The sequence below is a fragment of the Meleagris gallopavo genome, chromosome 3, assembly GCF_000146605.3.
Source record: "Meleagris gallopavo isolate NT-WF06-2002-E0010 breed Aviagen turkey brand Nicholas breeding stock chromosome 3, Turkey_5.1, whole genome shotgun sequence".
NCBI lineage: Eukaryota > Metazoa > Chordata > Aves > Galliformes > Phasianidae > Meleagris > Meleagris gallopavo.
Genome location: NC_015013.2, coordinates 31,087,803 through 31,114,259, shown reverse-complemented (window position 1 = coordinate 31,114,259; position 26,457 = coordinate 31,087,803). Strand labels below are relative to the sequence as shown.

At 38.0% G+C, this 26,457-nt stretch overlaps 1 protein-coding gene across 6 annotated transcripts in view; it reads left to right on the top strand.

Moving 5' to 3' along the window:
- MOCOS (molybdenum cofactor sulfurase) overlaps positions 1-26,457 on the top strand; it is a 213,503-nt gene that overhangs the window by 10,471 nt on the left and 176,575 nt on the right. For 3 of the 6 annotated variants that reach the window (XM_019613876.2, XM_010708591.3, XM_031552801.1), the window contains exons 3-5: positions 251-389; positions 22,677-22,766; positions 25,452-25,518. In XM_019613876.2, coding sequence (XP_019469421.1) covers positions 22,679-22,766; positions 25,452-25,518 — 155 coding nt within the window. In that variant the 5' untranslated portion in view covers positions 251-389; positions 22,677-22,678. Of the gene's footprint in view, positions 1-250; positions 390-16,007; positions 16,031-22,676; positions 22,767-25,451; positions 25,519-26,457 lie in introns of those variants that run through there. The other 3 variants (XM_019613877.2, XM_019613874.2, XM_019613873.2) reach the window with 2 other exon arrangements.

The following is a 26,457-nucleotide window of genomic DNA, read 5'->3' as shown; positions in this document are numbered from 1 at the left end:
TTTTAAAGAGAAGACCAGCTCTGGTATCTGGTATCTGTCTACCACTTCTACTTGTATTTGTTCTGCTCAGTTTGTGATTGTTAATATTTTCTACCTATGAACAAATCTGTTTTTTGCTTGCTTGATTGAAGACTGCATGCATTCCACAAAACTTTTTTGAGTGTTAGCAGTTGTCAAGTCTCATCATGTCATTCTAAAAACTAATTTGGTAATGAGTAAGTTTGACTCATTTTTTTTTTTTTCTCCATAGGCTATGCTTAAACCATAAGCAAGGTATGCGGCATCTTATGATCATGTGCAGTACTTTGCTATGAGTCCCCTGAAGCCCTGGCACCTATCACTAGCCAGCATTCATCTAGGCAGCTACTGATGTGGGAGAGATTGCCAAGGTAAAGGACTTCACCTGTGAGCTGAGATTGGTGGATGTTATCTCTCCTGCCCAGTGAAATGAAAAGAACTTGTAGAGGAAGGATCAGATTGCTTTTGTTGTCTCATTGGGTGACTGAAAGAGCTGCTAATCGTGCTAGAGAATGTTCCTCTCTGAGTTGCCTCATCTCTAGTTCATTTTGAACAGAGAAGAAATCTTCAAAACTTCTCCTTTTGGAAAGAGTAGAAGGTGGGGGGAAGAAAAACAACAAACCTCTGACTGAAAAATTCCACTAAACTTATTACAACGTTGCTACCCACACTTGGAATACTAAGTCTTGTTTAGAAATGTTACAATCCTTTTTGAAAAACAGGAACACCAAGAACATTGTGTTCTGTGAAGTATGGGAAGTATGGCAGTGCATTGCTTTTCAGTTTTTTGTCCTCAATGCTCTGGTCCCAAGCAAGAAAGAGGGAAAAGCTGATTTCCCCTTTAGGCTTCGCTAACTGGAATGCAAATATTCAGGACCTCTGTCTTAGAGTAGACTGCAGGTGGGCAGCTACAGCCCAAGCACTGGTAAAAGGTGGTGAAGATGCATGATGCAAAGCTTCAGCAGAGTGGATTTGGAATTGTTACATTGACTGCAGGTAGTAAACCCCGAGACAGGTACAGGAAGTGTCCCAAAGGTTCTCTGTAAAAACTAGTTTTTGTAGAAATTTAGTATTCAGAAAATGATGCTACATAGATTTTTAGGTGTGTAGAATGACTTAATCAAGACATAAGAAAACCTGTAGTTGCAGATGTTCAGAACTGGCTCTCTAGGGAGAAAAGAAGTGACCAGTGAGACCTATTATTGAAAAGCTGGAAGCAAATCTTTATGCTTGCTGTGCAAGGGTTGTTTATGTGCTTCATGATGGCTGTGATATCTCTGGCTCTTCACGTGTTCTGTCCTTGCCTGGATATCTTTGCAGGCCCTTCTTCACAGTGTGGTTTTTTTTATTATTATTTATTTATTTATTTATTTTTTGTGGAGCACACTTATTGTTTGTAGGAAAAAAAGCAGGAGATGTTATTTATTGAGGGAGGCTGCTAGTGGACAGTTTGAAACACTAAAATACATTGAGGAATGATGGATTTAGTATGTGCAAATGGCGTTGCAAATAGGAGGTGTGATACATGTAGCGCAACTGTGCAACTATATGATGATTGTGTTAGGAAAACCAACATAGGTGCTAATGTAGACTCCTAATTCTTCCTCTTGGTTTCAAGATTTTGAGCTTGCCGAAGTTTAAGAAGCATTTGGACAGTGCTCTCAGTCATATGGTCTGATTTATTTTTTTTTCAGGTGGTCCTGTGAAAAGCTGGGAGGTGGATGGAATGATTCTTGTGGGTCTCTTGCAGCTTGGGATATTCTGTGATTCTTAGTCAGCAGGAGTTAGCTACATATGTTATTATCTATAGTATTGATATTGAAGAAGGACCATGTGTGGAAAGTGACGTGGACTTAGTTTTGACATCAGTGAGTCAGTTCCTGATGTTTTCTTGGTTACAAGCAGGAGGTACTGCTGAGGAATTCTTTATCTTGCCTGTCAGGATTCATAGGCTGTTGGTGGTGTGCTCTGTGCTGAACTGATGCTTCAGTTGGTCACGGAGCACTGAGTGATCTCTTGCTCTTTGTGAAGGACACAGCTCTTAGTGAATAGTAGTTGATGATATTATCGTTATCATACTTCTATATTGAATAGATTTTTAATTGAAGAGAGGAAAAAAATTCCCACAACTATTCAGGTAATGTTTTCTCTTTCTTGAATTGTATTATGCCAAGTAATAGACATAATTCAGTTTAACTTCAGATTTGGTGCTTTAATACCCGTAAAAAATGTCCACTGCACAATTATGCTGGGTCCATAATTGCCTACAGCACAATGCATTGAAAACTCTAAGCCTCACTGGGAATACAGAAGTCTTGTGGAAAAAGCCAGGTACTGAACCTCGTAAACCAACTTACTACTAACCTGGTGCAGTTAATGTGAACTGAGAATACTGATGTGCATTTCAGAACTGCTTAGTTGATCAGCTGGGACTAGATTCTTTACAGTGGGGAATAAATTTATGTGAACATTAGATACTTAACGATACATATGGAGATTTAAATAAAAAGAGATTTGGAAAGATACTTGATGGAAGTTCATAGATGCTGCAGGGTATCAGACAGCAATTTAAAAAACTTTACACTTCTAATTAAAAGATAACATTATCTCTAAAATTAATGTCTGTACAAGATGGAGTGTATGGAAGTATTAAAATAGGCCAATGTTTGCTTTAGTAAAGCACGAGACGTTCTCATATCTCTTACTGAAAAACTGGAGATCTTTTTCCTGCAAAATCCAATGTCAGTGTTTTGTTCTTCCTTCCGTTGCCTTCATGTGCTCTCCTGTTTGTCCTTCTCTGTTAGGATATTGCTGCTGTACTTGAAATCTATATAGATTTCTTCACATATTTCTGTATATTTCCGTACTGTGGTACATGTTGTGTTGGTTTGGTTGTTTATTTTTCTTTTGTTTTTTAATGATGAAATTAATCAAAGTGTTTTTAAATTTTTAAACAGGTATTTGTTCCTATCTTTCTGCACGTATCAGTTATACTGGAATTCTTATGTAAGATCAAAACCTGGTATGTGCATCTCTTGAAGTTTCTATTGTAGCAGCAATCTTGATATCTGAGCCGCTCTTGAGAATTCAAGGGTATTCCCAGACTAAGGACAAAAAGACAAACGGAGAGATGAGCGGTCAGTTTTTGTTGATCAGCTTGATTCATTGCATACTTTGTTTCAGAGAGACGCTGCAGAGACATCGCTCGGATGTGAAAAGACTGTCACTGAATTCAGGAAGACCATACTGCAAAGAGCTGCATAGTAAAAAAGCACTGATATGGAAGGTTGATAAATGGTGAAACAACACAGTATATTTGCAGAGCAGGAGGCTAGTGGGTTGCTTGACAGAGATATTTAGGAAGGAGGATGTTGAGCTCTCAAATGTCTTCGGCTTTTTATAAAAAGATGTCTTGGATCAAGCCACAAGAATATTCAGGGCAGGTGCTCTGCTTTCTATGATGCTAAAATATTTGTATGGTGGCTTTGGTCTGTTTGTTTTTTCAATGCAGAGCTGAGAAACTTAAAAGTGGTACTAGAAAAATATTATTTTTATGAGTATGTCAACTTGGGGTTGGTGTAGTATTACCCTGTCTGCATACTGATCTACGTACACAAACAGTTTGGATCCAGTCACAAACCAATCTGTCACATCTGTTAGCAGATGTGATTCATGGAGGTATTAGGGAAGAGACAGTGTTGAGAGCTGAAGATGTGGAAAAAGGATGCCAGTTATGGAGAAATGAGCATATGGTAGAGCAGGGAGGCATAAGATAGACCACAACAAAGTAAAAAGTCAAGCTCCATTAGTTTCCTTGCTAATGAGGCAAATTGTTACACTTCTGGAAGTACTCTTGGCAGCCTGGATAGATCCCCTGCAGTGGTTCTCCCTGGCCCTTCACCTCCTGTCCTGCCATATCTAAGTGATGGGCTGGAGGCACCTCCTGCAGGGATGTGAGCCTGGGCAGGCAGATGCTTTAAGGCAAGCATGCAGGAGAGCACTGGTTTCTTTTTACTGATATGTGAAATACCAGTATAAAATTGGAAGGCAGGTGTTTGGGAGATGAATCTTACTTTCCATGCTGTTTTATTCCCCCCCATTGCTTTGAAGATTACACTGACTCACTTTTCCTTTCTTGTAGCGGCCAGGAGAATATGCTTTTTACAAGGGAAGTAAAAAGTTGTGCTTTCTGTGCTTATTCAGCTTAGCCCCTGGAGCAACAGGAGCTAAATGCTTTTAAAGAAGAAAAGAACATGACTGGACAGAATTTTTTGTCATTTTTGTCATTTGGTCTTGTTTCAGGAGGAAGAGATCCAAGGGTGTGATCTTGTAGTGTTGTGGTTAACTGGGGAAGGACAATTACACAACTAAACTTCTGACAATATGTAGAATGATGTCCTAATTTAAAATTTGGGAGAATGACAGGAAGCTGTTTTGAACAAATGTTCATTAAGTTAATGTTATGTGAATTAATTTCATTAATGCAAAACTAAACACCAAGTATTACTGTTTGTTCCCCTTTTTGAGCTTATTAACATGTAAGGTGAAGTTAAACAGTCAAAGTTTGTCGTCTGATTTCTTCTAAAGGAAAAAGCTGAGGCCCACAGTTGTCCACATTGTTATGTCCGTGACACACAGTGCATTGAAATTGCCAGCATTTACTCTGGACTCATGTTATCTGTTACAATATACTATAACAAATGTATATCTGACTGTTTCTTTTAATATAAACAGTTGTCACAAAATATTACTTAGCCACTCAATGGAAGCTTGTAACTTTTTTGAATTCTGCTGTCAGCTTTGATTCATCACATGCTAGGAAGATATTTACTGCTTTTACTTAAAGATTTAGTCAATTTAGGAGCATATAAGCTCAATGAGTAGAGCTTCTTAATACCCTGTCTGATCTCAGTTGTGATGGCTTTGATAGTACATGTTGTCTGCTGATGAGATCGGATAAAAGCTGATAAATAGAAGTGGCGAACAAGAAAATACATTCTACTTGATGGTCTGAATAGAATAAAATCAAAGGCTGCATGAAAAAGGAGCCTTAGCAGCTGTAGGCATTTTTTTCACCCCTCACATAAACTTGTTACTATTACATAGCTGGGTAATAGGACACAATGCTCAAACAAAACTGTACTGCACTCTTTTATTACTGAGTCATAGATTTCATGTTCCCAAATAATTTAAACACTTGATATACAAACGGCATCTTTTAAATGCATTCCCTTAAGCATGTGAAGTATTGTGGCCTAAGGGTGCTTATAAGGCATAGCACCACCTTATCCTAGGTATTTAGTGACAAGTGCAATGCTACAAAGATAGCTTAATACAAATGCAGGATGATGTCCTTCCAGAAAAGATATGATTCAATGTTTGTGGAAACAAAGAAAAACCCATAGACCCCTTAAATTCATAAGAAGCAGAGTGGGAAACTCACAGCATGCAAGAGCTGGGCGTAGAACTTCTCTCAAAATGAGATCTTCGATATGCAAAAATACCATCTAAGGAGGGGGTGCAAAGGTGTATTTAGAAGATAAAATAGGAAAACAAAATCATCACTGCATCTGAACTGCACTACAGTTGACATTGCTTGTTTCCTGGGACAATGTAGTCCGTGTGAATGATGCTTCCCCAATTTTTTTTCCATTCTGTTGTTTACGACTGTTTTGATTGAGGAGGGTGTCAATGCCAGCTCTTCCTGGTAATAAAATTAAGCTGTTTTCAGTGTTTTCTATTTAATGCTTGATCAGTGAACTTAGTGTCTCTCCTAACTCACAGAGAACAAAAATATAGAACAAGGAGAGAGAAAAACTATGACACTTCAAAAGAGATGATAACTTGCTGTGTACATTAAATGATTCAAAGTCATCTTAACTTGCAAAGCTGGAATCTTTGTGAGAACCTCCTTTCTCTTCTCCATGGAAATTCTCATAGCTGTAAGTCTATCATTTATCAGGGAAGTAAATTGCTGTTTTTCCTGAAACTATTCCAAGTTCGTGTTCTTCTGAAGCCGAATTTGGCTACTAAGTCATGGTGCAACGAAGCTCTATCTATCCTTTGTCCTTTAGGGTCTCTTTGAGAATAATGGAATAACTTTTGAAATTATCAGAGAACTTGTTTTTCTTGAGCAAAGTTAACTTGGGATAAAGGCTTTGATTTTTGGATTTAAGTGTAGATTTAGCTTTCCATTAATTAGAATAGCCACTGCTAATGTACTTAAGGATTGCTAATGTCTTTATGGTGTTGATGGGTTGCCGTGCATGGAAGCAATTCCCCTATGAACAAACCACAGTAATTGAAACTGCAACATGAAGGAAATGTGTTTTTTAGGAAATGCCCTTTTCTGTGTTTTTTTTTTCTGTTATCATAGCATTAAATCTTAATGTTATTATTATTTTTCTTGAGAATGATTGATTATGAGTGATTCCCATTGCAACTCCATTCTTTAAAGCCTCTCCAGCATCTGTACAACCTGAGCTGTAGGAATAGAGAGGAATGAAAGGAAAGAAGACAGATATCTAGTGACAGAAAGTAAGCCTCTTTAATATTCCTTTCATAGCTTATTGTCAAGTCTAGTTTTAAACCTTCTGTCTTCTATTTCTTTAGAGGCCTGTGGTTTTTAGTATGGAAAATAGAATTGAAAATGGTCTCTGGGTGATCAACTGCAGCTTGAGAAAGAACCAGACTTCTGGCAGCAGGGAAGGAAGTAATGATGACTTTGTTAGGAGCTGCCTTGTGTTCAGGCTCAGAGAATCTCATCTGCTGGGCACAGGAAGCATTACTGTGCTATTTTTCCCTCTTATTAACTCAAGCCAGCTCTCGGTTATCCTTAGGAGCCGGTAATAATGTGAGGTTGAGTCCGTCAGGAGTTATGGAAAAGTATAAAGTTACACCAGTGCTTTTCTTCTGTTGAGTTTTTCTTTCCAGCTGGTGTTTTTAAAGGACTGGGAGAAACATCCCACCCTCTTTAGAAATGTCACAGTTAAAAAGACTTGCTTTCATTGAGAACATTCATATATTCTGACTAGCTCTTAATGAAAGATAATGGCAGCTGCTTAGCTCATGGGAGCTGGAACTCACTGCTAGAAATTAATTGTGAGTACCTCGTTCCTTTAAACATGTGGACTGTGGAGGAGTTCACAATGTGCAAAGGCTGTCTGGAAGCACCAGATCGATACTCCCAGCTCTGCATCACTGAGCATGACAACTCCCGAGAGATTAAGGAGCTGTTACCATCAAAACTTTAATCAGTTTTTCTTCCATTTCTGCAAGTACAGAAAAGGATTGGTGTACTTGTGAATTGTCTTGAGGATTATACTGCAATGCTTCTGGATAAACTTCAGTGCCTCTGAAGTGAGGGGAACGCAGCACCAGATTATCTTGTGACAGCTGTCAAGTTTTCAGAAGTGTCTGATGAGATCTTCAAATCTTAATGCTCAATACTTTATGGATACATCCAACATATATGTCACCCTTGCTGCTGTTTCCTCCCAGTCTGGTGTGGTAGAAACAGAGCTGATCAAATAGCAGTTAACTGAAGCAGATAGTTGTGAATTATTATATTTCCATGTTAAATGTAGAACTGTGTATCACCACAGAATCAGAGTGGCTGAGGCTGGCAGGGACCTGTGGATGTCATCTGGTTCAATCCCTGTGCTCAAGCATGGCCATCCAGAGCAGGCTGCCTCTTCACTAAACAGTCATTACAATGGGTATGTATGTATATTATACAGACATACAAATTCAGGAATATTAATCTGAAAAGAAGAGATGAGAAGAAAAAAAACAGAACAATTGTGGAGTCCAGACTGAAGATTTAACCTTTCTTTAGCCAACGTCATTCAGTTTCTCACTGACTTCAAGAGCAAATTTTGGCTTCAGCAAGAATTAGTATCTTATACAGGTAACGTCCCAAACCTGACAGTATGCCATTACAGCTAAATGTCACAATGTTGAAGTTAAGCTGGAAGACAATATAGAGTATTAAGGGAAAAAAAAAACAAAAAAACAACCTTGTGATATTGTTCATAAACAGATGCAAGCATGGAGAATAAAGGAGTACAAGTCTATCCCATTAGGAGTTTTCATCAGCAGCTCATATGGAAGTGTGTCAAAGGCAGACCATATCATTGTCCCCATTTTTTTTTTTTTAGTGGAGGAGGATGCACAGATACAGTGTGGTTGTTCAGAATGTGTAGCAGTTGAATATTGGTCAGCTGCTGAAAGCTGTTGCATTTCAGTGCAGTAGATAACATTGCTCTCAAATTTGTGTCAGTGCAATGGATGTGTTCAGAACAAGCAAGCAGACAACTTAAAAATAGTAGTAAAACATATTTGCCTGTGCTGTTTGCTAATTGTATTACTATTAATATGTATTAGAGGCTTGCTGTTTACTGTTACTCAAGTTAGAACATCTTTTATCTTTTGCTTAAGACTATAAAGACAGGCTTTCTTTTCTGTTGCTTTTTTTTTTCTTTCCTTGTTTTATTCAGAGTATGGTGGAGCTAAATTGAAGCCGACTGTTCAGTACGTCTGTCTGAGGGCAGAGATTTATGGTCATTCCAGACTGTGTGGGTATGAGATCCAGTCCACTGTCAGGATTCATAGCAGTGAAAGATTCTTTTCTTGTGGTGCTCTTCACTGTTATTTTGTTACTGAGCAGTGTAGCTTTTGAGGAAGGTCGCCATCCCGTATAGAAGTTGGTTCTTGAATTGCTCTCTAGGGACTTTTGAAGTAATCAGGGTGTTTTGGCAGAGGACTGCTTAAATAAACTATTTGTCTGATAAGCAACAGCAGCAAACATAGGAATGAGTAATATGAGTGACAGTGGCTTCATAATAGGAGATTACAGGATCTTAATGGCATCTAGTTTTTTAATTTGTTATTACATGTCTGTGATTAAAATAGGAGAGGAATGAAACACAATTTTCATTTTTTTTATAGAGAACTGGCTGCAAAGGGGACAGAATTTTATCTGTTTAAGCTGTGCTTTTTTACATTGGAGAAAAAACATACTTCAAGAATGGCTATCTATAAATCAGGATTATTTAAGACCATTGATAGCACTTGAAGTTCTTTGAGACAACATCAGGAAAATCTGAGTTTCTGCTTTTTGTATGATAATTCCTTTAAAAGGATTGTTTCTTGGGAAATTTAATAACAGCTAAACTACTTTTTTCCTTAGGGGTGTGCCTGGGAATAGGCTTGAAGCTGACTACTGGCAAGTCCTCAAGCATTAGCCACTGTTGTTAATTCCTCTGTAACTCATAAGGGTAGCCTTCTTGGCCTCAGGGAGAATAGCTGGAGCTGCAGCCCCCTCCCAAGAGGTGAAGCGAAGCTTACATCTAGTGGTGTCCCAACAATGATTTGTTTTTTACGTATCCTGCATGGTAGTTTTGGTGAATAATATTTTTATCATTTTGCTAAATACGGACGAACTTCAGATGAATTTCACCTTAATGATAAATAAGTAGCTTTAAAATAAGAACCAAATGTGTACTGTTGCCTTAAACTTACTTGCCTTCAGGATGTGTAGTGATGTTATGCCCAAAAAGTACAAATATGAAAAAGTAGACAGGTTCAGGATAAGAACACATTACAGAAATGCAGTGGTATTCTGTCACATTGCTTGTAGTTGTGGTTCTTAGACTAGAGAGACTATGGAGGTGTTTGAGAATTAACAGCACAGAAATTAGCTCTGAGATATCATAAATGGAAAAGTCATTTACTAATATTACCGTTTGTTATTAAGTTGATCATTCATTGCTATGAATGATGTTCACCTCACTTAAAATTCCTCTCAATCCTTGCTTCATGTTACAGAATTAATTGCTGGATTTCTTAGCTTTGAGTAACTCTTTGTTTGCTGTCTAATGTGTTTTTCCTGTGTAAGAAATAGGTGAGACTAGCCATCTCTGGTTTACCCTGCATTGATAGAAGCAATTATAAAGAATGGACTGGGAAAGGTCTACAACTCCAGCACTTCACTGCTGGATAGCTTCAGAGGCTCCAGTTTGGACATGGCTGCTTAGACCTAGTCCTGCAGCTGGCTCTGCTACATCTGTTTCTATTTAGACAGTATTTTTTAGATAGTATGTGTTGTCATAAACTAAGATGCACTGTATAAATGTTGAGTCCAATTTTGTCACTTATTCAAATATGGTGAGACAGTACAATTTGTGGCTGAAGACCTTGTTGTTTTTTTTTAAGCATGTAATGCTTGCCTAGGTTCCTTGAGGCAAAATGCAATAGCTGATGTTTTGGGACAGTTGTGATTTTTAAACTCAGAGTTCAGAGATGAGGGAAACTAGGGAGTATTTGTTGTGTTGTGTATAATCCTTCTTCATTCTTAAAGCTAGTATAGTGTTAATGAGGCCGTTTGTATTTAGTGCTTCGAATAATTTATGGTGAAATTATAATTTTCTTTCATTTTTAATGACATTAGTATTGAAAGAAGCCCTTTAATTGAGAGAAATTAGAGCAGATGCGTGATTTAGTGAAGTGCAGCAAAATATTCTTTAGGTATATGTTTATCAAGTTGGGGTAAACATGTAACTGCTTTAATGTTGGGCCTGTAAAAAAATAGAAAAAGCAATTGTAAAACTTATTTTTGTAGACCAGAGATTTTTACTAGACATGACAATCTGTATATCAGTTATGTTAGTCTGTTATTGGGTTTGTGATACTCAGATATTTGTGAGTACTACCAGAAATATATTAACTTCTTAGGTATCTCCAATCCTACTTTATTGGAATGCTTCGGTTTTAAAAACTAAGTGAAGTTGCAGAGGGAATAGTAATTGTCTGACTGGAATTGCGCTGAACTAAACATGATTAGAACTCAGTCATCTGCACTGAAATTCTTTATTGAACAGAAATTTGTTCAAATTAAGTGTTCCCAACTCTGTTCAAAGATATCCACTAATAATTATGGTCAGCTTAGGTTCTTCAGATTATTTGAGGTCTTTGCTTATCTTGGTCTGTCCTCCATCCTATCTTGGGGCGGGATGTAAGGTGAAGTACCTTTTCTTTCTCTAACAAATAAAAGCCTTGCCAGAAAAAAATGTTCTGTATGTTGGCAAGAGTTGGTATTCTTTTCACTGAGTGTTCATGTGATTCTGTGGGTGTTAACTTTTCTTCATTTCTTTGTACCTTTCTAACTGCTTATTAAAAAATGTGGCAAGAATACATTGTATTAAAGTCGCTGATATCTACTAGAAGGTAATCTGTTTACTTTCTGAAAGATACAAAAATATCCCATTGACTTCAAAAGAGTTCTGGATTATCCTTTTGTTTTGTAAATGAAACAGGGAAAGACATTTTTGTTTAAAAGAAGCCATGGTGCGCTGTGCTATGATGCTTGATTTTTTTTTTTTTTGATAGTATGATAATTTGATAATTTGTGGAAGTTGAGTAATACCTTAGTATGAACAAAACTTTTTGCCTTGAAAGAGTTTTGTGTCCGTAATGTCACTTTTATAAGCAAATGATTGATGTTTAAAATAATGATGTAAGGGAAATGAACTGGGATTATTGCATTGGTTTCCATGTGGCTTCTCTTAATTTACACCAAAGTGAGTGAGGCTGGAAGAAGGTGTGATGACTTCTTGGTTATTACTTGACCAGAAATATTAGAATGTACAGTTGGAGGAGCAGTGGAGAATCCAATGTGGAAAAGAGAGAATGAAGATAGTCTTCCAGAGTCGTTTGCTTTTCCTTATGTTCTTCCACAAGAAGCAACACGAAAACACTAATTATCACCTTCAAGTATTACTTCTATGTGTTTATTCTTATAACCATCTCAGTAGTGTACACCAAGACATCTTTGGAAATGTATATTTGGAAATGGGTATAACACATGCTTCAAGGAGCCACTTGGTCACCTTGATACCTTGGTACCCTTCTGAAGAAGTTGGCTGATGCTACTTGACTGTAGCAAGCTGATTTGTCATCTGCAGTTGTAACCCTTGTTTGTGTGTATTCTACTCCTTTTTGTTCTCTAAACTTCTGGAGAGTGTATACGTACCCCCTGGAGCCTGAAGATGTCCTTAGGTGCCATTAGAGGGGAGGTAGCAATATAAATAGGCCAGCATGTCAAGAAGGAAAGCTTTCTGTTGTTTCAGAGGTTGCTTAAGCTTCTGTGCAGATGATAATCTAGCTCGTTAGCTTGGCCTGGAACCAAAAAGGTAATCAGCACAGTATATCTAGAAAGTGCTGATTATGGTATATTTGTTAATGGTTTAACTCAGTTCAACTGAGCTTCATAATTACCTCAAAGGCTCTGAATCAGCTGCTGTTGCGTATGCTCGTGTTTGAACATAGTCCTCTCCATTTCACAGTGATAAGGTCTCTGTGAACTGAAGAGAGTTCTGCTTTGGCTATTCATTGTAATACAATTGGAAATTCAAATACATATTGGCTGGATTCCTTTTCAATCACTGGACTTTGGAAAAGATGTTTCTGTCCCACTGCAACCCTGCAAAGATCAAAGAACTCTAATAAATCTGAGACTGCCAATAGATTGCAAGTGTTGGGAGGTGTGGTTGGAGGAGGAAAGAAGTGACAGTTTTGTGTTCAGGTGGTTCTTGACAGCCCCTGCATGTTAGTCTGCCCTTTGCTTTTGAGAGAGTATATTTTTACTCTTTAGGACTCCAGCAGTGCAGGGAATGTAATGTCTGTGTCCAGTGAAAGGTAATGTCTCTGGAAAAGCCACAGACTTGTTCTAAAAAGCTGCATGACAATAACCAGCAGTGGATTTTTGTTGTCCAAAGTTAGATTTAAAGTAAAGACCAAATCTCCAAATCCTTTGTGTTGCATGGTAATGGTCATGCAACAAGGAAGCCAAACATAGGCTCTTGTATCAGCACTTCAGGAGACTTTAATTTTCTTTTAGTTTCCTAAAACACAATGGACTTTACCCAAACAAAAACAACAACAACAAAACAACCAGGGGATATGCTGAAGTGGCATGCTATTATAAGTAAAAGTAGGCCTGTGTTAAGCAGGTTTTCTCTTGCATATAGGTATGTTTGAGGTTAGTTGTTAGGAAAATGATATTTCATTACTTTTGTCAAAACTAGTTAGCACAGCTCTGTAGCTGTCATGATCTTTCGGTATTATTAAATGCTTTGTTTTACTGGAATGTTACTTTTTGATAAACATACTACTTCATTCCTGGCACATTCTTGGAAATGATTGTTGAAGGCTTTGAATCTGTGCTTGGGAAGGCACCTAATTTACGGAAAATAAATTGTAGGAACTAATTTAGCCCAAATATAAGAAGGTATTATCAGAACACTTACACCAATATATAATTGCATTCCTGCTAAGTTATTGGTGGAAGCTTATTTATGTCTTCTGGATTTTTTTTTTGGCAAGAACTGTTGTCTTCCAGTTAGGTGATGCTTTTTGTGCTGAAGTATTATGCTGTTTTTGGAGGCATTAGAAAAATAGTCAGTTATTGAATATTTTGTATTTCTTTATATTCTCTTCTCAAAACAAAGTAAAATAAGAAATGAGCTATATTAGTGAAATCAGTAGTGCAGTCTATGAACTTTAGTAAAGGTAAGGTAATAGTGTAGTCTTACCATTTAGATTGCTTTCTATTTGAATAAGGAAAGAAGTTTCACTTGAGAAGCAATTTGGATCAAATTATTATAAAGCGGAAGGGAACGCAGTAGAAAAGTTTGTCATTTTTCATAGTGACGTCTTATCTCCATAATAAAACACAAGCATTTTATGTCTTATTAAAATGAAATTCCCACCATATGTTGTATTGTATCTTAAGTAGTAGATGAAATACTGTAACACAAGTATTTAATGCATTTTCCAGTCTAGAAACAGAACTGAAAAACAGCTAGGAAGCTAAGTCAAGAGATATGGATGTGTTAGTCTGAGGACTGATTTTTATACTAATGTGAGGGAAGATAACTTTGGCTTTCCAAAATTCTATGATCTTTTTCTGGAATTTGCTTTCCAGAGAGAGAAGAGAACGGTTACTACTTGTGGTTGTTTGGTTGTTTTGTTTTTTTTTTTCAATTGTTCTGTTCTTTCAACCTTAGTTTTTCCTCCTAGTGTTTTTGGAAACCAATAAAACCATTTTAAAAGCTTTCTGTATGTCGCTATATATTTCATTTAATGTATTTTGCAGGGGATATTTAAAGTCGCTAATTTGTCCTACATTTTGTATGAATCCAATTGATTCAGGTCATAGAGCAAGAAATAGAACTAACTAGTAAAGTCAATTTCAAATATTATTTTGGCATGTTGTTGTAGGCCTGTGTCTTTTTATAGCAATAGGAAGAAAAGGTAATGAAGGGGAATGTAGAATAAGAGTGTTTAACTAATGACCACTACTACAAATGATTACTATTAAGATTCCTTACATATTGCTTTCCGCTATCGTGTAGCAACCGCCAGTGGAAGTTCTGAATGCTGCTTTCCTGCACAAAAGCGAATGTTTTTGTGAAAATTTCAGGAAAACCAACAAAAATGTTTTGTGGTAATAGAAGAACAGGGACTGTTCTCTTTGAACTCCTATTATTTGATCAATTGCATGAGAGAAAGGGGTAAAGAGAGACTGAAAAATAGCAGTATCTTCAATAGGGACGTGTGAAAATGAGTTTTGGATTGGGTATGTTGCAGTTTGAATGCTTGCATATCTATGGATCACTTGTGGTTTATATTTTATCCAGAGGTGATGAGGTATTAAGTTGCAGTATGTTATTTGCATGTGGCTGAGGTACCTCTGAGTCATGCCCAGAACTAAGGAAGGCTTCAGTGAGAACTTGAAATGCAACCTGTTATAGGAGCCTGTGGAAATAACTGCACTGGCAGCAGTCGATATCTAATCAGGCCCTAGTGGGCAAAAAGTGAGCCTGTTATAAAACTACATTACAGGTGGGCTGCATGAACCAAGGTAGATGCTCACTGATCCATTTGCTGTGGTCTCATTTACCACGGAGCTCATAAATGATGAAATTTGACAGCATGTACTTTTTTTCTGCAGCTGTGAAAGATGCGTTTCATAGGGTTGGGTATGACTTAATAAATGTAAAATGCTTGCTTTATTTAGTGCTTGCAAGGCCTCAATACCAGCAGGCTGTCAGCTCTATGCAGGGTTACTCTAAACTATTTGTGGGCATAGAACAGAGACAGGGCTTATTGAAACTGGGTTTTGGCCACCTAAATAGCTTTTGTAGAGTCTGAGCGGTCCCTGCTGAAAAGTATGGTGAAGATGGTGTATGATATTGACTGCAAACTGTTTTAATATTTTGACTGCTTTGCTGAAGCTAATAGTGCAATAAGAACAAATAACGTGAACTAACAGGAAGTGGAGAAAACTAATGGGAAGTTAACACTTATAAATGTAATTGAAAATTTCATGCTTTGCTTTCTGTAATCAGTTCATGATGTCAAACACTCAGTACACTAATGAAGCACCGATTTCCCACAGAACTCAGTATCTGACTAGCAACCTGTGAAATATGGATGTCTTTCTGCAGGTGGCTGAGTTGACCTGGGAGCACTCCAAGTGCTGTTGAGCTTGGGGGTGGCAGTTGGGAGCCAGGTTCTCCTCTAGTGGTATGGTGACTCTTCAGGCTTTCGGTCTGCAGCCTTGTTGCTCAGGTACTGTGCTTTTGGGGTCATTTGGAGAGCTCCTGACCCTAAGCAAGAGACACAAAATGTTGATTTGTCTAGCAGCGTGTAGGTGACAAGCATGTCATTCAGAAAACATAGTCTAGTTTTGATAGCTTTTGTCTATATTGATGCCAAGTAAGAACTGAAGATATAGATTACAAGTAATTGACAATATTAAAAAAATGTTAGGTATGTTCTGTTTCAAACAAAAGCCTCTGTCAAGCCATATTACTAGCATTTTCTTTCTTTTTTCCATTTAACATTTGGCTTTTTTTTTTTTTGCAGAGCCAGGATCTTTATCCATCTGTGCAGTGTGTGGGCATATCACTGACTGTATCATCCTGAGATTTCAGGTGCTTTTTTCAAGGTTAGATGCACAGTGTAGTTAAAGCTGCTTTTGGCATTTAATTTAGAAGCAGCTCTTGTACAGTCAGTGGAGAGTGGGAGCAGCCTCTGAAGGGCACCTGGCATAGATAGTGAGACTAACCTGAAGTGGCTGATGTGATGCTTCCTGTTAGCTACTTGGTGGGTCCAGAGGATAGCTCACTTTCCTTTGTAGAGGCCTCTCCTCTCTATTTTGTCACTTATTAGGCTTGGGTTATTCCAGTTGTGGTGTTGTTGTTTTGGCATGTGGAAGTCTTATATTTATCTTTTGACAGATAATGCTTTATTTTGCCTTCAGCTTGTTTTCATGCAATCGATTTCATACTGTTTGTTGTTAATGTTGCTGCACTTAAGATAGATACCATCTCCTCAGGGCACTGCCTGTGTATATTTCCAAGCAATGTTTTGTACATAATCCCACTGAATTGTAATTATATCTGTCAATCAAACTTGGTGATTCCATTTTATTTTTCATTATGAAAGCTTTGACAGCCTGACTGACAGGCTGTAATCAGTTGAGAGGGGGGTTCTGCTCTGTCTGAGACCTGGGAAGCACCTGTGGGGCCATGGCTGGGTAGAGTCACAGGGTTGCAAAAGGTTTAGGAAATGGGGCAGCTATGCACAGAGCAGGTAAATTGCTTATTTTTGTAGTTGATGTCCAATCAAGACTCAGTGATGTATAGCACCAAGAACAACATTAAGGATTAAAAGAATAGGTCACATAGCACCAGAAGAGTCATAATATAGCTGAATACAAGTTGGATGACCAGATGTGGGTCCTCCAGAGGTGTAAGGAGGAGGACATCTTGGGATTGCCTGCATGGTCTCTGTTCTCCTCTGGTTAGGCTGTCTGCAGCATGATAACCATACACTGAGCTTCCTAATTACTAAAAGATCTAAAACTATATATGTAAAATAGGAGTGTTAAGTTAAACTAAATAGTCACTGTATCCACTTCTGGGCTCCCAAGTAAAAAAGACAAGGATTTCCAAGAGAGAGTCTAGTGGAAGGCCATGAAGATAATGAAGGGCCTGGAACATCTCCCCTGTGAGGAAAGGCTGAGCAAACTGGGTCTGTTCAACCTTGAGAAAAGAAGACTCAGGGGATCTAATGAATGTTTATAAGTATCTTAAGTGTTGGAGTCAAAGGGAATGGGCAACCTCTTTTCAGCAGTCTGTAGGGACAGGACAAGGGGAAATGGCCATAAACTGGAGCATAGGAAGTTCTGCACCAATATGCTAAGGAACTTCTTCACAGTGAGGATGATGGAGCACTGGAATAGGCTGCACAGGGAGGTTGGGGATTCTCCTTCTCTGAGATATTCAAGACTCGCCTGCACACCTATCTGTGCAGCCTGCTGTAGGGGGCCTGCTTTGCAGGGGGATTAGACTCAATGATCTCTGGAGGTCCCTTCCAGCCCCTACAGTTCTGTGATATCTGAGGCTATGTGGTTATGTGCATGCCTGAAATTTTAATAAGAATCAAGGTATGCGGAGATAGTGAATATTTGGTCTACGTGTGAATTTTAACACAGAAGAACAACAGGGGACTATTTATTTTGCAAGTGGACTTTTTTGTTCTTTTTTTCCTAATTTTGAGCAGGAAAGACTGGTTCACATTTGTTTCCAGAGTGTTCTGTATGTAGAAATCATTTGCAATATTAGCATGTGATTATTACAGCTTATGATTGGATGCTGTTGATAAATAACTTTACATAACTAAAGTTGCCACATAGAATGGTTTTCAGAAGTCCTATTAAAAAAACCTGTTTCTGAAATGTAGTTTTTATCAAATAGTTGGTACATTATCAATGAAGTCAGTTACACATTCCTTGCATAATAGTATGTAAATTAAACTAAATTTTATGCTTTTCCCAAATAATGAAGACAGGTCCTAATAGATGGTGTATTTTAATTTTCTTTTGGTTGATCATGTTGTTTTCTTTTTGTGCTACTTGCTGTAAATAGTGTAATTTCACAATGCTGACAGGCTATATACAAAATACTGCGGTGAAACAGGGAACTAGATTACTCCGTATATACTGACAAATCTTTCGTTCATGTGTGTTCAATAAAGTTAAAATAGCAAGTGTTATTAAACTAGGAGAAAAACAATGAAAATTATTAATGTTCTTCTGTTTGCGGGTGTTATGCATGTGCCATAGTGCTTTTTTCTATCCTCTAAAAATACAGTTTTATTGAAATAAGACAGGAAGGGGAAAAGCTACAACATAAAAGTGCAATAGCAATGAAGATATTTGTTTCAGTGCTGTCTCAAGTTATATGAGCACCTTTTTTTCATTTTTCAGGCAGTACAGAGTATTAAATGCTATTCTGCTTTCAATTAAACAGCAGTATTAAAGGTATCATAAAAGTTTAAGAATTCCAAGTTATGGACCTGGAGGTGGTATTTCAGAAATGAATTAGTGTTCATTACTTTTATTTAGTAAAGTCACAATGTTGTCCTTAATTGATTGTATAATGAATCAAATTTGAAAATGTCACATAGGGGAACTATTATCTAGAGTCCCTTTTGCTTATATTGTTTCACATGAGTTTGCTTGGAAGGCATTGTTCTCCTGGAGGAGTGGACTACCTTTGTTTTTTCTGGACTTCAGAGAGCATTCTATGAACTCTTAAGGGAGCTGCTTGGCAGGTTGGCATGGGATAATGTCCTGGAGGGAAGGAGGGACCCAAGAAAGCTAGATGGTCCTTGACTACTGACTTCTTCACATCCAGAAGCTGTGCATCTTGAGAGAGAGGAAGGCAGGCAAGAATGCCAGGACTCTTCCATGGATTAATTAGAAATTCCTGGACTTACCACAGATAGGTAAGTCTATAGGTAGTGTAGGCAGGAATGAGTTACCTGGAAGGGCTACAAAGAAGTAGTAGTTAGAATCAAATCTAGCGAGGGACATAAAGGGGAACAAGAAATAGTTCTACAGGTTTATCAGGGTTAAAAGGGAGGCTAAGAAAGTTGTGGGCCATCTCTGAAAGGAAACTAGAGACCTGGTCACAAAGGATACGGAGAAAACTAAGGTGCTCAATGACTTCTTTGCTTCAGTCTTCACTGGCAAGGGCTCTAGTCACACTGCCCAAGCTGCAGAAAGCAGAAGTAAGAACTGGGAGAAGGAAGACTTGCTTTCTGTAAGTGAAGATCAGGTTTGAGACCATCTAAAGAATCTGAACGTGCTGAAGTCCATGGGATTTGATGAGATTCATCCACAGGTTTTCAGGAAACTGGCAGATGAAGGTGCCAAGCTCTTATCCATCATACTTCAAGGTTTGTGGCGGTCTGGTGAAGTTGCTGTTGACTGGAAAAGAAGAAACACACACCCCCATTTTCAAGAAGAGAAAAAAAGATAGAGGGAACTATGGACCAGTTGGTCTCATCTGTGTCTGACAAGATCATGGAGCAGATCCTCCTGAAGATCCTACTAAAGCACACAAAAAACAAAGATGAGGCGGTGGGTGGTAACTAACATGGCTTCAGCAAAGGCAAATAGTGCCTGACAAACTTGCTGACCTTCTATGATGGAGTTATGGCATTGATAGATAAAAGAGCAACTGATATCATCTGCCTGGACTTGTGCGAAGCTTTTGCACTGTCCCACATGACATCCTCATCACCAAACTGGGAAGAAGTGGATTTGATGGATGGACCACTTGCTGAATAAAGAACTGGCTTAATGGTTGCTCTCAGAGTTGCAGTCAATTGCTCAATGTCCAAGTGGAGACTGGTAATGAATGGCATTCTTCAGATTAATGCTGGGACCAGTGTTGTTTAACATCTTTGTAGGCATCATGGATCGTGAGATTGAGCGCACCCTTGGCAAGGTTGCGGATGACACCAAGCTGAGTGGTGCAGGTGACACGCCAGAGGGAAGGGATGCCATTCAGACGTACCTGCTTGAGAGCTGAGCCCATGCCAACCTCGTGAAGTTCAACAAGGCCAAATGCAAAGTTCTGCTCCTAGCTTGGGGCAATCCCAAGCACAAATACAGGTTGGGTGGAGAATGGCTTGAGAGCAACCCTGAGGAGAAGGATTTGAGTGTTTGTTGATGCAAGACTCAACATGAACTGGCAGTATGTGCTTGCAGTCCAGAAGCCCAATTGTATTTTGGGTTGCATTAAGAGAAGCTTGGCCAGCAGATTGAGGGGAGTGATTCTGCCCATCTACTATGCTCTTGTGAGGCTCTACCTGGAGTATTGCATCAGTTCTGGAGCCCCCAACACAAGGATATCAAGCTGTTGGAGTGAATCCAGAGGAGTGCCACAGAGATGATCAGAGGGCTGGAGCACCTCCCCTATGAGGACAGACTGATAACTGGGGCTCTTCAGCCTGGAGAAAAGAAGGCTTTGAGGGGACTTTGTAGTGGCCTTCCAGTACCTGAAGGGGCCTACAGGAAAGCTGGGGAGGGACTTTTTAGAAGGGTGGGTAGTAGTGACAGAACAAGGGAAAATGGCTTTAAACTAGAAGAGGGTAGATTTAGACTAGATAATAGGAAGAAATTCTTTACTGTGAGTGTGGTAAGACACTGGAACAGATTGCCCAGTGAGGTTGTGGTTGCCTCCTCCTTGTAGGTGTTCAAGGCCAAGCTGGGTGGGGCTTTGAGCAATCTGGTCTAGAGGAAGGTGTCCCTGCCTATAACAGGGTTGAAACTGGATGATCTTAAAGGTCTCTTCCAACTCAAACCGTTCCGTGATTCTATGTATACATGCAGTTACTTCAGTTCTACATCAGAGCCAGATGTGCTGCCTACTAAGCTGTGGGTCCCGAGTCACATCCCAGTGTCTTGCAGATAACCAGCCTTTGTGGTGATCCTGCCAGTGTGATTGCATAGCCTGGTGAAGGTAAAGCTGGTCCCTGTTATGGCAAAGGAGATGCTGGGTCTCCAGGGGCCCCCAACAGAGACCTGACTGTCTCCTGGAGCTGCCCTGCTCAGCCCAAAGCACCTCCATTTCTGAGGCTGGGAGATGCCAAGCAGTTGTCACATCTCATGAGTGAAACTGAATCATTTTTAAATGAGCAGATTGGATATTTCATGTCACAGCACCAGAGCAATTTTTATAATGAATGCATTTCCCTTGCATTAACTACAGCATGAAAATATGTTCTCCGCCACTTTTCTATATTGGTTTTTCTTTTTTTTTTAATTAGTATACACTGCATATTGATAGTAAACACGTGGAGATGTAAGAGTATGTCTGCTATGGTGTGATTTGTTATGACTGTGTAAGCACTTTCTTGAAATGAAGCTTGCTTGTTGGCATTTGCCATGCAAACTGACTGTGGGCAACCAGGTTTCACCATAAGCCTTCTGAATCTTCATTTTGACCTCTGCGTGACTGTATGTACTGCTTCATACTGCTTTTTAATCCTTGCTATGATTAAAAAAAGAAGTAAAAATCCAGGAAGACGGTATATATAATAAATCAATCCAGTATTTTTCCATCCTCTTCCACTCTAAACACCTCAAAACACTTTTCCTTGATTAACTTCAACTCATTAAAAAAAAAAATCTGCTTTAAACCAGACACTATAAATGGGGGAATTCTTGAGGAAGTGGAGGACTCTCATAAAATAAGAGAAGGGATGGGTGTCCAGACTAGTTTTGCCATTACTGGTCTCACAGCTTCACCCACTGAATCACTGCTACAGGAACATAATTTATAATTATATGTATTTCCAAGTGTCAAGACTTCTCATTTAAAGCTTAACTCTTTAAGCTTAACTTTTTAAATCCCTGTGGAAAGGAGAGGCTTTAAAAATACTTATTAAATTCTAACCTTAATCATATTCATCATTATTAAAATTTGAAATAGGTTGAAATACTTAAGGTAAGTGAAATGAAAAAACTAATAAAGGGCATGCAACACTCTGGAGAAATGGAAGAATAATTGCTAGAGATTAAGAAATCTAAAACGGCCAAATATGAGAAAGCCTTCCTTTCCAAGAAGCTTTTATTTAAAAGTTGTGCAATAACTGAAAAATATAAAAAGGAATTTGAGAAATGAATCAAACATTAAGCGCAGCAGACTGGCAAGGAATGTTTAAATGCATTAAAACTGAAACTTTGGGCTTCAAGAATGATTCAGGCCATGCCAGTTAACATGGTTGGAGGTTGTTGCCTCCTCATTGGGAGACTCAGCAACTTACTGTTGTTGATACTTCTAATAATTATTGAGATAAGACTAATAATTGTGTCTAGAAGTGCCAAGGTACTGTGGTTCGAGGCACTAGCTTGTGCAGTCTTTTACAGATGGAACTTTTCAAATGTGTGATATGAACTTGGAAGAAAAGGATCTCTTATAGTATTTTGCTTTTTAGTTAAAAATTACAAAGATGCAATCAAAACACTGGGTTTCTATTGTATCACTTTTTTTCTAACTATGCTGGTGAATGGAAGATGCCTCAGTGCGAATATTGCCTGGTTTATTAGAACATTTGAGAAGAGTTTTTCAAAATCTGGATGGACTTCTGAGTCAGAGAACTGTCATACACTAGGAACTTCAGGGGAAACAACTTCTTGTTTTGTGTACTTCAGTGCGGATCTGTGTCTAATGTATAGAAGAAATTAGAATTAAGTATTTAAGAAAAAACATTGAATTTGATCTTGTTTGTTTTAGGGATGACTTACCTTGACCATGCAGGTTCAACACTTTTCCCTGAAAGTCTACTTAAAGCCTTTACAGATGACCTCAGAAACAATGTTTATAGTAAGTATGAATCAATGTTTTCTGTTCTTCTTCTCAAGATTTCACCTAAGTAGTTCAAAACTAGGTCTCCTGAGTTGTTGGAAGATGTATTTTTAACACTATAGCAACTGCTATAGCGCAATTGGAAGACCAGTGATTTTTACAGAGAGGTCACATCTCTCTAGATCTCCCTTGCTTTGCTTTTTAGTGGATGAGGACATGTCTTTGTGATGGGATGCAGACAAATGGGAACTGCTCTCCTGCCGTTGTCCAGGGCTGCTTTCACCCTTGTGAGTCTTGCCCTTTTTCATATGTGAACAAAGGGACATAAACATGAGGTTGTCACTGAAATGTAGCTGCTGCTCTTTTTGCACAGTGAGGGAAGCCAGCCTACAGATTGCCAGAAATTGGCAGAAGATGGTGGATAGTATAAAAACAAGGGAAGTACATAGCAGTTGCTGGCACTTGTGTGAGACTAGGCTATGTACACCCTTCACTGCTGTGACTGTGGTCCATCATAAGCACTTTGTTTAAAAGAAAGCTTAACTTAGAATGGAGTTAGGCAGAGAATCGGTGCTAAACCTCTTCTGGTCTGCTGCAGTTTGGTACTTAGAAAAAGGAATGTGAATTTGATACGTTTGTAATTACACAGTATCTGGATGAAGATCTAGTTATTAAGGCTTTAGATGTGGGCACTATAGTCCTACCTAGTATTATTTCTTCCCCAGATCTTCTACTTAAACTCTTCAGTCTCTTCAGGACATCATCATCTCTCTGAGAACCCCATGCTGCTTGTGCTTTTAAACAAAAACAACATTCTTTGTTTGGTAGTTACTGTTATGGTGAGACACAGTTTACATTAGAAGAGGTTCATCCAGGAAAAAAAAAACTTTGCAGTATTACCTATATATGCTATTAGTAAGTCATCAAAATTTCTTATTGCGTGTCAATATCTGTGGGATAGATATGCTTTTTGCTGGTTTTATGTCTTCCTTTTGCTCCCTAATCCATTGAGCAAAGTGTTTCCTCATCTGGGAACTAGATATCGCTCTTCAAAAGAAAACTGTTATTAAAGCACCAACACGTGCTTATCACCTGGGTGATAAGCCACTGGGAGTTTTGGCAAAACTTCATGTCATACAACATTGTTCATTGCCTTTTCTTCTCTTGTTTTCTGAATGCTGACAAGTCCAGGATCCAGTGTGAATTTAAGTTCTTCTATAAACTAGATGTTGTTCTTAATAGAGGTAGCCTTTTTTTTTTGGAGTTACAAAAGGATGCATTGATTTGATTACATACAAAATCTCTTATGCAAGTGATGTCAATGATATTAAAATTAATGTTTTGTCACTACAGCCATTGCAAAGTGGAACATATGCACTCTGATCTTAGTTACTTCAAACAAATTTGGGTTTGGCCCTTCTAATTAGAAGTGCCATCTGTGGCAGAAAAAATTAAATTTGTGAATCAATTGAGTGGTCATGAATAGAAATAGTAGTGCTGCCAGATTTCCACAGTACCTATAATGCTATGTGAGAACAAATTGCATGTTTGACACTGATTTAATTTAAAATGCTAATGTAATCCCTAGCCTGGTCAAATATTTTTTTTTTCCCATTAAATAACTCTGATACCCTAAGGGCACTAACTGTTGTATGGGTTTATTTAATGGACACAGGTGCGAATGAAGGGGAAGTTCAGCTTGCCCTTTTTTTATTTTCTTGGTGGTAATCTACAGGCCTGAAGAACTACATTTAAGATACTGCATGTGTAAATGAGAGGAAGGGATGTAAGTAAAAGAGAGATTCTCACTTCTAAATTGAGAATATTTGAATTGGAAATTACAGAAATGCAACATCAGACATTAAAAAAAAAGTCTAGGTACTACATCTTAGGTTTGAGCACTGAATTTATTGTTCTTTTTCACACTTTAACTCACCGTGTTTTGTAACACCTTCATTGATTTTGAAATTTTAAAATAAAATGATTTTATTGTAAATTACTTAAGTGTATTAATTAGTAATTTTTTTTCTTGTTCTCTTTCAAAAATGCTTATGTATTTTTCTAAGGTTTTATTGAAAGGAAAGTGTGTTGTTAATCTCTGGATGTTGGTGTAGCTTATTTTGCTCATGGAGGTAAATTTATGCCCTTCTTAAGTACTGTCTTAATTGTTAACATCTGTCTGTTCTGAGCTCTACTAAGATGGCCACTGATATTGCAGTGAAATTTTTATTTTCATGAGCTGCTTGTATTTCAGACACTAGAAATAGGAGTCTGTGTCCTGTCATTCCTGGTGAATTCCTGGTGTCCAGTCATGAATGTCTGCTACCTCCATATGATGTCTGTTTATTATATCTTAGTCCTGGAATGTATTGATTAATGTGCATTCTGTCTCAGCTTTTTTTGCTAGCCCATTTGTACAGATGCAGTTATATTTTTTTAAGGGAACTGCCTAAGTACTAGTAAACAGATACTGCTGAAGTTTCAAGGTCTGTCATAATTGTTTTCTTTAGTTATATGTCCCTTCTCTTGACTAACTGTTCCAAGGAGCTTCAGGGCATTGCAGTAAAGTATATATAAAATCTTGGTCATTTTTTCAGTCTAGCTTTGTGTAATACTTTGTTAAAATTAAAAAAAAACAAAAACAAAAAACTAGTGCCTAAGTTGTGATTAATGATTAACTTCTATTTCTCCATTGTCTCCTAGGCAACCCTCATAGTCAGAATATCAGCAGCAAATTGACATATGACACAATCGAGCACGTCCGATACAGGTAGAATAATCTTTCTTTCAGACGTTGTGTGATGCACTTCATATTTTTCATTTTTTTTAGGCCTGTGCTGTTTGGATCATTTTGATGTGATGCCATTTTCTGAGGTTTGTCTGTCACATCTACAGAGAATACCTCGCACTCAGACAGTCAAATGTTGAATGCAGTCTGAGGCAATCTATTTCTTTTTCTCCCCGATGTCCCAATTCTCCAATTCCTGTTGTTAAGCTAGTGCTGTAATGTAAGTCTACATTTTAATTAAGATTTAGAATTTAGAATTTCAAATGTGAATATTAATAAGATGGTAAAGTAGATAGTGAAGTGGAATGAGTGCAAAGACGTTGCAGAAATTCAGATGAGTTTATTTAAAGTGTAGTGATTCAGAGTAGTTTATAAAAAAAAAGTGTATGTTCTTCACAGAAAGCATAAAAATGTGTGCATAGTTGTGCAACAGATAATTCTACTGAAATAATAGAATAGCTTTTAAAGTTCATTTACTGTCAGGTTCAAAAAGACAAACAAGGTACAGTTGAGCATCATGGCAAGAAGGAACTGAGTATCTAAAAACTGTCCTTGCATGAGTTCAGAATAGAGTGTGCTGAAAGTTGTTTTTTGCCATTGGTTTGCACAAAGTGAAGAGATACACAATGTAGGTACTTAGTTTAACATCTTGAGGGTTTTTTTAATGTACTTATTTCTATTTTATAAAATACATCTTCATTGCTGGATATGCATGCTTTTGACCAGAGTTGATTGGCCTACTCTTAATGGTGCTCTTTGCCCAGAGTGAAAAATGTCACAAATTCCTTTATTATCATCATCTTGAAAGCAAACCTTACTCCAAAACGCCTTACAGGATTCAGATCAGTAGCAGTGGAACTATAGCATAGTAGTGCTCAGAGTTAGAATGAAGAAAATCTGCTTTACATCTTTTTTTTTTTT